Source organism: Leptonychotes weddellii, chromosome 4, assembly GCF_054177405.1.
Source record: "Leptonychotes weddellii isolate Sample4059 chromosome 4, ASM5417740v2, whole genome shotgun sequence".
Taxonomy (NCBI): Eukaryota; Metazoa; Chordata; class Mammalia; order Carnivora; family Phocidae; genus Leptonychotes; species Leptonychotes weddellii.
The window spans coordinates 139,490,814-139,503,611 of NC_138372.1; the positions used below are offsets into that span (position 1 = coordinate 139,490,814).

Consider the following 12,798-nt stretch of genomic DNA (forward strand, 5'->3'; position numbering starts at 1 on the left):
TTTATCAATCCCATCATGTGCATACAGAAGTTAAGGTGATATATAAATTTTATCTCTTCCAGACACATTGATGATAATTAGCTCTTAATCTAACTACTATTTCATTTATTCAGAAATAGCATTTAGACATAAAAACCAGTATCTCACTTTGTAAAATAACCTTTGGTTAATTTACACAAATCTAATACAGCATGTTGTGTAACTTTTAAGTAATACAATGAGTTTCACTACTATCATTTTAGTTTTTAATATTTATTGTGTCAGCAGGGCTGAGAATATCACATGGTTCAGTCTTCTGCAGGAAGTTATATAATAAAAGCATAGCGCCTTTGAATATGAAAAATATCCCAAAGGCCAGGAGTCCTCTTAAAGGAATTGAAAGGTAGAGATTTCAGAGAATTTCTCTCATTTTCAATATGTAAAGTGACTAGTTTGTCACTTTTTGAAGACTTAGTGAGAAAAGTGTTCCTTATGCCATTGAATAAAGCTACTAAAACCACAAGAATTTAGAGATATTGGTCCTAGGCTACATAATTAATGGGTCATCAAAAAAGAACTTGTCACTTAGTTACTAAGTATAAGTGAATTAACTTCCTATGCCAAGTAAGGGTCACACTTCACTTCCCTCATTTGTAAAAAGAAAAGGTGGCCTGGCCAGTGCCATTCAGGATTCTCTGCTAACTGTAAAATGTGGACTGATTTTCTTCTTTCTTATAGTCCATGTGTATATAAACTTTCAGTTCTTTAAATCAAAAATTTTTATGCACATAACCATGTTGGTGTATTACCCTTAGTTTAAAAATGTACAACTACATAAATAAAAACTATTGTTTCTTCAATATTACTTGACATTTCTTCTGTAATTTCTTTATTTAAAAAAGTAAATGTAACAAGATACTTAAAAAAGGCTAGATACAAAAGTAGTTAAGCTGCTCACGAACATTTAAAATTTTCCAAAATGTATCTTCAATAATCATGATCTTATAAAACATTTTACAGTTATCAGAAAGTGCCCAGGCTGAGTTTACATAACTGAAATACCTTAGTACAAATGTCTAATTAGAACTGAAGTGCAGTAACCTCCTGACTGACTGCTCATTGAAATAGGGATACAAAGAAAAAAAAGTTGTGATAAAGTACTGTGCATTGGCCCCATCATATGTACAAAAAAGTGCCCTTACTCAAATGAACAAATTACATGCAAAATATTAGTGATATCATTTAATATCCTAGAGCTCAATGCAGCTAAAATAAACCGCAATAAAAGTGGTTTTCATAGGTAAAAGTGATTTCATCTCTAAGATCTGAATGTCCAGAACTTTTTACAAGTTCCATATACATGATACACAATTGCAGCCAACCACAAATTAAACACCATAAAAAAAGTTAAAATGAAAACACAGAACATACTTAATTTTTTATTTTGAAATTCCCTATTCCCTCTATACAAGAACCTTTGCTGAAACACTTTCCACAAAGGCAGCAGTGAATTTTCAGAACATTTTACATTTTTCCCCTCAGCAAAAAGATAAATCACAGTGTAAATTATGTTGTTCTGCTGTCATCTTTGGCTGGGGTTAGACCCAGAAGTTGTCGACTAGCAAACCATTAGTCAAATGTTGCTAGTGCTCCTCAGGCCTTTAAGCTACAAACTCAGCAAGGAATGTTTGCATTTAATCTCTTTAAGGTACCACCAGGGGGTGTGACAGCATTAACTTCCATAAACTTTTATAGACAAATGGAAAAAAATCTACAAAATTAGCTAGTAATATTACACAGCAATGCACACTTTTTATACTCTACACAAAACCAAAATTCTTGGTCTTAATGGCGAGTAGCAACTTCTGTTTGAGAATCTGTTTAGAGGAATAGAGTGGGACGTAAAGTCGAGAAATACAAGTGTTTGCAGTAGGAAGATGTTGGTCATCTGGTGGTCTTATTGTGATTGAGGGCATAGGCTGGAATCCTTCTTCACTTGCTGGTAAAGATGGGCTTGATGTCCAAAAGTAAACCTAAACAGGAATATAATAATTACAATTTTGGCTTTTAACAGATTAACATTAATTCTGGCAATATATACAGAGAACCCCATTCTTATGTTAAAACCTACAGAGGGATATTATTTTGAACTGGGTTTTAAATTTATTTCTTGTACTGAAAAGGTTCAGGGTCAGAAAAGAAAAAAGTGTCAGGTATGTAGAAAAGTGACTATTTCAAGGTCCTCAGTTTCTCTGTGGGCCTCTCCAGTGGCTTTTAAAGTCTTTATTAGTGGAAATAGGCACAAGGTCTCCAAAAGAGTTGTTCTGCATTTTATCTAACCAGCAAAATAATCCAGTAGTTTCAGTGCTATATTGTGATAACATTTAGTGTTGGGGAGTATCTACATACAAAAAATCCATGCAATAAGCCATATTAACACTGAATTGCACTACACATCTATTTTGTGTGACATCGTGTAAATAAATGTTAACTTCTGTACTTTGTCTCATTCCTCATTGATCTGTACATATATACACACATTACATTCTTACAGCGCCCAGTTCCTATTTCTTAAAGGTAAGGCTTTTTAAATCTAATGCATTCCAAAATGCACAACTAAAAAAGACAAATATATCCAATATCCCAGAGTGACTAGAAAACCTAAATGAACTACAGGTGACCCTTGAACTACATGAGTCCACCTACATGTGGATTTTTTTTTTTTTTTTAAAGTAATCTCTACACCCAATGTGGGGCTCAAATTCAAAATCCCAAGATCAGGAGTTGCACACTCCACCACATGCAAATTTGTTTTATAAATATACCACATACAGTACTATAAATGTATTTTCCTTATGATTTTCTTAACATTTTCTTTAGCTTACTTTAAGAATACAGTTATATAATACCATACAAAATATGTGTAATGGACTATTATTGGTAAGCTTCTGGTCAATAGCAGGCTATCAGTAAAGTTTTGGGGGGAGTCAAAACATACTCAGATTTTCAAATGCATAGTGGGCTGGTTCCCTTAACTCCCACACCGTTCAAGGGTCAACTGTAATCTGCTTTCCTTAAGAATGATTTTATGAGAAATCTCCTCTAACTTCTACAGAAGGGGACAGAAAAAGAATCCCTGTTAAGTGTCTCTTCAAAGAACTTTATAAAAGATGCTCTAGAGATAAAGCTGGTCCAATCTACTCATTTTACAAGTAAAGAACAAACTTAAAAGTGTTTCTTCAAAGATGGATATGGTTAGCCAGGGTAGATAGCTACCATTGCTGGACATCCCAAAAGCTGGAAGAAGAGAAATATACTACAAGACTTTTCAGAACTTTTCCTAGTGAACTGTGACTAAGAGGGGAATAAACTATGTAGTCTTACCCAGTAGCGCAAAATACCCTATAATTTGCAGGACTAATAATTCAAGGGAGAACAGTTTGCTCTGAATAGTCTGTTATGTTCTTCAGCTCTTCTCAGACACATCAGGATAAAACCAACAACTGTGAAGCATTCTTCCCAAAAGAGGAGAGGGAAAAAGACTCCTTGATATACTGCTTAAGCCCTACAAATAGAGGAGTGACACTCACAAATTAAAGCTTTTTATAGGAAATTCTGAGGCCCTTTACAAAGGGAGATCTTCTTTCTTCCATTTTAAAAACTGAATAGTTAGCAAATTTATCTTCCAGTAGAAGGCAGAAACTGCAGTGAAATCTAATGGGTCTGTGAGAACTGAAGATTTATTGGTTTAAAAACAGAACATTAAAACTAGGGGGTAAAAAAATAGTCCATTAAACACCTTAGAATTTATACCCGATAGCCAATCATTTCTGTTTCTGGTATGTCTTACAGAACTGATATGGCCCCTTTCTTAAAGAAACAAGGTACCTGAATCAAACAACTGACTATATAGGTGGTAGAACCCTAACAATGAAACCAAAAAGGACAGATACGGTATTAGCACTGGCAGAGACTTTAGGATCCACAAGATCGGGAAAGCTGAATTACATGGAACCAAGCAAAATTCCTGGAATCTATCTAGGGAACCACCTAAGTAGAAATTCCCAGAGTGGCTAAAACCAAGAATAGAACCAACTGACAGCTAGGACTACCGAAAAACCTGTCTCATTGTAGTGCAGAAAGAAATACTGGAAGGCTCCTGGAACCATGTAAAAATTGAGTCCTAAATGCAGAACCCCCTCCCAAAAATAAGTTACTGACTCAACTGAAGGTAAAGGGGAAACTGCTTTCCACACAACTAACCATTTTCCCTCTCAAAATTGGAGGATATTTCTAGAAATTGGATCATTTTTATATATTCCACAAGTAGTCTGGTTTTAGTTACTGAGAACTAAGGTGGGCTCGACAGGAGGAATACGAGTAAAAAGGATCTCTAGGATTTTCCACGTAAGGAATGTCCCTCAAATTTCTAAAACAAAGTCTGGAGAAGACTGCCGTTCAAGATTAATGGACAGGTTGATTTGGTTAATTCGGTTATATACTCAAGGCTGGACATAGATTCCACTGACTTGGTAGGCTTTTCACTATGACTAAAGTTTATATTATCTAGTTTATGATTCTAGTAAGTAGGTAAGATTAAAATCATAGACTTGATACCCACATATCATGAGCTATTCTATTCCTAGTATACAGATAGCAATCAAGATACTATTCAAAAATTTTGCCAAGACTTGCCACTGGTGAGAAGGATTAAGGATATATAAAAGGAGCAGCCAGCATATTTAAGCACTATAGGGAAAAAGAAACCTGTCTCAATTAACTGGTATTATCTTCTGGGACTAAGGACAGCATATCAATAGCTAAATGCATTTTACTCTTACAGGCTTTATTAATACTTCAGGTTTTCAGTTCTAGAGTAGAAAAACTAAAACTGCCTTGTATTTCTGACCTTTCTATAATTTCCTTAGCCAAAATTAAAATGACCAACCATTGTTTACAAACTTAAAAGGCTATCATACACAGTATTTTAAAATTTCATATCTTCTACAAATTTCGTGAAATTTTTAACTTACAAGATCTTGTCGTTCTGTCATGCTCATCTTCTCTACTATTGACCAGAACCAACGCTTGAACTGCAAGAGCTTCTCAGCATTTTCTCCTAAGAATGAAGTATATAAATCCAGTATACTATATTAGTTATTTTAAAATACTGCTTCTTATAAAAATAGATGAAAATTGAAATTTTAGGATCAGACGTCTAATTCCTAATATAGGAAATTAGGACCATTTGCATAATGTAAAACCTATATAGTTCATTAGTCAATCCTGACTTAAGATGACCAAGAAAAATGAACCACCAGCCTCAAAAATGATAATCACATGACTAATGCCATCTATAATTCATGATTCTTCTCATGAACTTAAACCAGTGCTTCACAAATTTTACTGAGTTTACAAATCACTTGGCGATCTTTTTAAAATGCAGATTCTCATTTACTAGGTCTGAGGGGAGGGAGAAAAGGAACAGAGATTCTGCATTCCTAAACAACTTCTAGATGATGCTGATGCTGCTTATCTGAGGATCATATTTGGAGGGGCTTTAGGTATTTATTTTCCTCCAAACTCCTAGGTTTTTGGTTTGTAAATGAGACAAATTCTTATCTCACAAGTATTGAAAACTATTATACAATGAATCTATATGGTGCCAAGCACAAAGAAAAAAAAGAAAATTTATCCAAATAGCTGTTTGCAAAATGTGAAAAAGGGGGAAAAAATGGTACCTGCATGTACACAGTAATTTTGAACTACACGTGGACTCATTTCTTGGCGCTTCCAGTGTTCTATTACACAGCCACAGCAAAAACCCTATTCTTAGGCTTAGGGGACTTTGAAAACAGAGTTGCTGCAAATCAGGCCCTGAAGGTATATGTTATTCTAGGAGGACTGTCACTACCTCTTGTTATTCTTTCTAGATTCTCCATGTGTTTGTGTGTTGTTACACCTTTGTAAGTGAGCTTTGGGTCCAGTTCTACAAAGTAAACACCATACAAATTCTTCAATTAGAGAGTCTAAGAGAAATGGATTGGGAAAGGCCAATAAAATTGTCACATGGATTATTTTTTCTTAGAATATAAAAATCCTTTTATGTAGTTGCTCACCACGAAGAATTTTTACTTGTATTTATACTAAACCATGTATTCTTTAAAACCTAGAAAAATTAAAGAATTAAGAATAACCTAATGCCAAGCCATCATAGTTCAATCATATCTTAAATATGTAGACAAAAAACTTTTTAAACACCTGAGTAACACAGCATTTCTAAGCCCCGTAAATATGTCCATCTAGTTTATTCCGTAAACATTCAAAAAATTTCATACCTGATTCATCATTGAAAGAGGTGAAACTGATCAACATCTGCACATTAACTTCACCACAGCCATTTACCAAAAGCCTAAAATCTTCTGCTGTTAAATCCTCTAATGAATTTTTTGGAAGCACATCCAGTAGACCTTTCCTCATTGCCTACAGAATATTTTAAAAATTACCTTTTTATTAGTCTCAGTACTTTATTTTCCATGTAGCATTATTGTTAAAGCCCAATATCTAATTTTAGCAGACTAAGAATACTAGTTCTCATTTTAAACCAGAAAGAAAGAAATTAAGTTCTGTATTTTGAATTGAATAGATTCAAAAGAGGCGGGGATTTGGGGGGAAGGCATCATGAATAGGCTACAGGTTCGGAAGTGAAATAGTATTGTTATACAGCAGGATTTAACTGACTATAATTTAATTATGTTAATAACAGGCTAGTCATTAAATAAAAATGCTTCAATGTGTCAAACATGCTATCCTGTCACATCCTATGAAAGGTATCATAATGACAAAAAAACCCCACAAATCTGAAATCTAGAAGCTTACTGAGAAATTTCTCCCTTGCTGTGAGTCCTTTTGCTATAATAAACCATGACTATAATTGCCTTGGAGTCCCTTCTGGTCAGTCACCTAGATGTGGGTGGTGGTAGGACCCCAAAACAGTAGTCATTTCAGTTCCACAAGAATCCTTTCCAAACTTTTACTCACCAAATTGACTTTTTGATGATTACATAGTTTTTCCAAAGAGTTTTACTGAAAAGAGAGCGCTTGGACTGGAGTCAGGTATAATTTACACTGTACATAATTTAATTTGGTTTAAAAGTTTTAACCTTTGATAGGCAAGCTGAATATTCTCTGAACTAGTTTACCACACGGGAAGATACAAAGAGCCTCATCAGATCAAAGAACACTTTCAAAAAAGTACTCACGTGTAATGGCTGCTCCGCAACTACCAACATTCTGTGTTCTGCATATTTCCGCACATACTCATACACATTCTGGGGAGTCACTGGTATATTTACACCATTAGGAATAAGTTCAACCTGTAAAAAAATTTGGCCTTGCAATTTAAAAGCAATTTTGTCAAAGCAGTAGTAAGTCCACAATTCATAAAACAATTTCCTAAAATTCTAAAATCCAAAGGCAATTCTGGGGGCCTCTGGGTGGTGCAGTTGGTTACGCGTCCAACTTTTGGTTTCAGCTCAGGTCATGATCTCAGGGTAGTGAGATCGAGCCGTGTGTCGGGCTCTGCGCTAAGTGCACAGAGTCTACTTAGAGTTTCTCTCTCCCTCTCCCTCTGCCCAACCCCCACTGTCTTTAAAATTAAAAAAAATAAAAGTAAAAAAAGATAATTCTGTATCTGAAAGTATCTAAGAGATGCAAAAAAGTAAGTACAAAAAACTCTTCTACCTTTCAGTCTCTCATTAACTCTCTATCTCCCTCTGTGCCTGTCCAGATATCTACTGTTTTTTCTCTGTATGTTTGTGTCTCTTGTTCTTTCCCCATCTAAATTATTTCTATATAAGATAAGCAAAACAGACTAACCAAATTCTCTTGCCAGAACCAGAAAATTATATATTTGCTTTACCTGTCCTCCACCCTCTTCTTTACACAAGTCAATTGCAAATGCCAAATCCATTGCAGAGAAAACAGCATCAGCATCTGAACTCTGAGAAGCGAGGATAAGTTGCCGTAAACTCTCATACATCACAGGGTCAAAAAAAGCAAAATCATGCCAATTGACCTAAGAAAGTAATCATATGAGACATCTTTACTGAATTTTATCTAATTTGAAGATATAAAGAATAATATCCCACTAAATATAATTGATTTGAAGAGGTAAAATGTTAATCTTTGGCTCTGATAATTATTTAACTTTCAAAATATAGTAAGTGTAATATATATTTTGAAAAAAATTTAAAGCCAAGAAGTGGAGGAGTTTAAGTTCCAAAATAATTTGCAAAAACCTACACTAATTATTAAACAGTGATTATGCTGAGCAGCTGGTCCTTAGTATACATCCTATTTAGTCTTGATTATAATCATAAAATATAGATTATTCTACATGATGAATCTGATGCTCGAAGAAATTCAGTAACTTATTCAAGATCATATCATTGGGTTAAACTTGAGTCTATTTGATTCCATCTTTCCCATACACCTTGTTAAAAAGGCAATGCATCAACATTTGAGCTGTTGCTATGCTTTAAATCCAGTTCTTCTTTGCACAAGAACATTTTAGCTGGAATACTTTAAGAGTTCAGTAGGGTCAGAGTTTACATCATTATATGTGTACATGCATACATATGTACACACACATATATATTATACATTGCTGGAAAAGACTAAAATATTTCATTGTTTTGTGTCAAGTAATTTCATTATAATACCTTTAGGAACACTGACAGTTGTGTTTTAAATCAAAAGCTGCATAATTAGTATTATACATTAATTTTAAAGGATGTGGTCCCCCCATATAAAAAGAATGTGCAGACAGTCAGACTATCAAAGCGCATAAAGAAATTAAGCTAATTCTATCACCCAGAGATAAATATCAAGCATGCTACGTGGTATTTTCTCACATTCTTTTGTCCCCTCTCCCTCCTGTACATCTTACATATATTTTTGAAGCCAACAACACTCTTTTCAATAAAATACTACTTCTACTTCCACTACAACCTGTTTGAACAAATAGTAATAGTTAAAATCTATTAAGCACTTACCAGGCACTATAGTTTTACCATTTTGCAAATGGGAAAATATGCCATAGGTGTGAGGGGATTTGTCTGCATCAAGATCCAGGTCTGTCAGACACCCCCAAACCCACCAGTGTCACCCACTCTGCCAGGCTATCTCCTCCATGTATTGAGATTTTTTTTCCCATGTCATTAAATGTTTGAAAATGATTTATAATGGCTATAAAAGGAAATTTTTGCAATTGTAAAAGCAGTTAGGTTCATTAAAATCACTTACTTTCCTACCAAGCAACACTTTAATTACATGTCTATTCAATGTAATAGGACATAGTTCATTCTGTAACAGACATAGTCCAAGAATCCTAAAAATAAAAACAGGGAAATATATTTAAATTTGAAAATAATTCTAAAACACATATAACCCCACACATACATACATAATATACACACAGTATTTTGAGAAATTTTCTATAGCCTCATTTCTAATCCGTATGACGAACATACACATTTTAAAAACTAATGTTTTAGAAAAGTCTCAAACTGAATTTTTTTAAAAATTCAAATATAAGATTAGCGTTATTTTACCTGCCAATGTTTCTGAAACAATTCAACCTTGCTTCTGTGTTTTTGCCAGGCCTTGGAGTATAAAATCCTCTTTTTCCAGGTTGGTAAAACAAAGGGGCATTATCATCACCATCGTCTGTATCATCTAAATCCATATCTACAACACTTCGACTAGAGCCATGACGCTTTCGGTTTTCCTAGTAATAGAATATCAGACTAAGTCCCAAGATTGATTTTATTTTTTTTAAGCTTTTATTTATTTGAGAGAGAGCATGCGTGCATGCAAGGGGAGTAGGGAGGGTCAGGAATAAGCAGATTCTGCACTGAGCGTGGAGCCCGATGCTGGGCTCTATCTCAGGACCCTGAGACCATGACCTGAGCCGAAATCAAGAGTTGGACACTTTACTGACCGAGCCACCCAGGTGTGCCCCAAGATTGATTTTAAAAACAGAACATATGAACTAGTTGTCTAAAATCACTCAAAGTGAAGTCAGGTAGGTAAAGCAACATTTATATTTAAATGTAAATACACTCTTTAATTCATCCTTTTAGAACTGTGATAATACAAAGCTCATGCCGGGGTGCCTGGATGGTTCAGTTGGTTGAGCGACTATCTTCAGCTAAGGGCATGATCCCAGAGTCCTGGGATCGAGCCCCACTATTGGGCTCCCTGCTCTGTGGGGATCCTTCTCCTCCCTCTCCCTCTGCTGCTCCCCTGCTTGTCCTCTCTCTCTGTGTCAAATAAAAAATAAATCTTAAAAAGAAAAAAAATAAAGCTCATGCCTATTAAATCTTTCTCTGTCCATTTAAAATCACTAATGAAACTGGTAGCTTCTTTCACCCTAATTCCTTAAAGATGTTTTTACTAGATATATGAATGATGAACCACTGTCTTCTGGGCCGTACCATTCTGATGAGAAATCCACTGTCTTTCAAATCAGCGTTTCTCTATATGTAAGGCACTATTCTTTGACTGCTTAGTTTTACAGCAATTCAATTATAATATATATAAGACATAGTTTTCTTTCCCTTTATCCTATTTAGGGCTCATTGAATCTTTAAATCTAGATCTTGTACCAAATTTGGGAGGCTCTCAGCTGCTATTTCTTCAAGTATTTTCATGTAGTAGTCTCCCCTTTTCTTCTGGGTACTTCAATGACATGGATGTTTTATCTTTCATTATGGTCCCACAGATTCCTGAAATTGTTCTTTTGTTCAAAATCTTCTCTCTGTTCTTCAGAGTAGATAATTTCTATCTTCAAACTGATACTTTCCTATCATCTTCATTCTGCTATTGACCTATCTACTGAATTTTTTTTAGACGTACTTTTTTAAGATTTTATTTGAGAGAGAGAGCACAAGCAGGGGGGCGGGGAGAGGGAGAAGCAGGCTCCCCACTGAGCAGGGAGCCCAATGTGGGACTTGACCCCAGGACTCTGGCATCATGACCTGAGCCAAGGCAGATGCTTACCCAACTGAGCCACCCAGGCATCCCTAGACGTTGCACTTTTAATTTTAAAGTTCATATTTCTCTGCTGTGAACCTCTTTCAGTTCACTAGTGCTTAATTTTATCTCATATTCTTTTTTTTTTTTTTAAAGATTTTATTTATTTATTCATGAGAGACAGAGAGAGAGAGAGAGAGGCAGAGGGAGAAGCAGGCTCCCAAGGAGCAGGGAGCCCGATGTGGGACTCGATCCCAGGACCCTGGGATCATGACCTGAGCCGAAGGCAGACGCTTAACCATCTGAGCCACCCAGGCGCCCAATTTTATCTCATATTCTCTCAGATAAAGGTACCCCCATCTCATACAATAGGAGATGAAGTCTTTGATAATTCTAACAAGTAGGTCATCTTGAAGTTAGCATCTACTGGTTCTTTTGCCAGGAGAACTGGTGGGTCTTTTCTGGTTCTTTGTATGTTGAGTAATTTTGGAGGATATCCTGGCTGTCTGAATATTAAGTTGTGAAACTCTGGGTCTTGTTAAAATGATAGGGAGAGGGGCGCCTGGGTGGCTCAGTTGGTTAAGCGACTGCCTTCGGCTCAGGTCATGATCCTGGAGTCCCTGGATTGAGTCCCGCATCGGGCTCCCTGCTCGGCAGGGAGCCTGCTTCTTCCTCTGACCCTCCCCCCTCTCATGTGCTCTCTCTCTCTCTCATTCTGTCTCAAATAAATAAATAAAATGTTTAAAAAAAAAAAAAAATGACCAGGAGAATGTTGATGTTTTGGGGGTTTAGTAGACAACCTGGTTAGATTCAGATTGGAAATATCATCGTCTGTGTGCAATGTTTCCGTTAACAAATTTGCAAAGCCTTTTATTATACTTTTTGGGTCTGCCCTGCATATATGCACCATGGATAGTCTGGGACCTGGGCAATGGTTTAATAATTACAGTTTAGTTCTCAAAGCCTTTTCTATCTTCCAACTAAGACGGGAGTAAAAGAGATCAGCTTTACTCTCCACCTGAAATAATGCCATGCCAGTTGTTTTATCGATTTGACCTCCCTCTATAATCTGGGTGCTACTGTCTACCTTTCAGAATCCTCAGGCAGTTCCTTTTCACGTTTTTTCCAGTTTTTAGTTGTAATCAGTGGAAGAGATAAGATTATGCTGGGTTTGCTCCACCATGGCTGGCACTGAAGTTCTCAGGGAACTAAAAAAGCCTTCCTCACTGCTCCTCCACATGTCTCATTTTCTCTGCATCTTTGCAACTCACTTCTTCCTTGAGGAACAAGCCCCAAGAAATTCATGACATCTCTAAGTTAAAGCTTAATTCAAGCTGTGCTAAATTGGAGTTCCAAGTGCTTATTAGCATATGTACAAAACACCTCTTACCTGTACCTTTTCTGAGGAGTCTAATAATCCAAGATCCAGGATACTATCAGCTCCATTTTCCCTAAAACAAACCAAAAGCCTTTCACATCCCAGATAATTGAGACTTCTAGAATTTAGTGTAGAGAAACATGCATTTGAATTTATAAAGATTTATAAATACATTTATTAAAGGTTTTAAAAAATATCCAGGACAACAATAGCCAAACTGTGGAAAGAGCCAAGATGTCCATCGACAGATGACTGGATAAAGAAGATGTGGTATATATATACAATGGAATATTATGCAGCCATCAAAAGGAATGAGATCTTGCCATTTGCAACGACGTGGATGGAACTGGAGGGTATTATGTTGAGTGAAATAAGTCAAACAGAGAAAGACATGTATCATATGA

The 12,798-nt window shown here is 35.8% G+C and overlaps 1 protein-coding gene across 1 annotated transcript in view; it reads right to left on the reverse strand.

Annotated features, from left to right (window-relative positions):
* Positions 1-841: 841 nt before the first annotated feature.
* Positions 842-12,798, reverse strand: part of UBR5 (ubiquitin protein ligase E3 component n-recognin 5) — a 112,145-nt gene continuing 100,188 nt past the window's right edge. Inside the window, exons 44-51 of the mRNA XM_081817135.1 lie at positions 12,407-12,557; positions 9,594-9,769; positions 9,286-9,370; positions 7,901-8,056; positions 7,242-7,355; positions 6,318-6,462; positions 5,013-5,098; positions 842-2,012 (exon numbers count right to left, since the gene is read on the reverse strand). Coding sequence (XP_081673261.1) covers positions 1,800-2,012; positions 5,013-5,098; positions 6,318-6,462; positions 7,242-7,355; positions 7,901-8,056; positions 9,286-9,370; positions 9,594-9,769; positions 12,407-12,557 — 1,126 coding nt within the window. The 3' untranslated portion in view covers positions 842-1,799. The remainder of the gene's footprint in view (positions 2,013-5,012; positions 5,099-6,317; positions 6,463-7,241; positions 7,356-7,900; positions 8,057-9,285; positions 9,371-9,593; positions 9,770-12,406; positions 12,558-12,798) is intronic.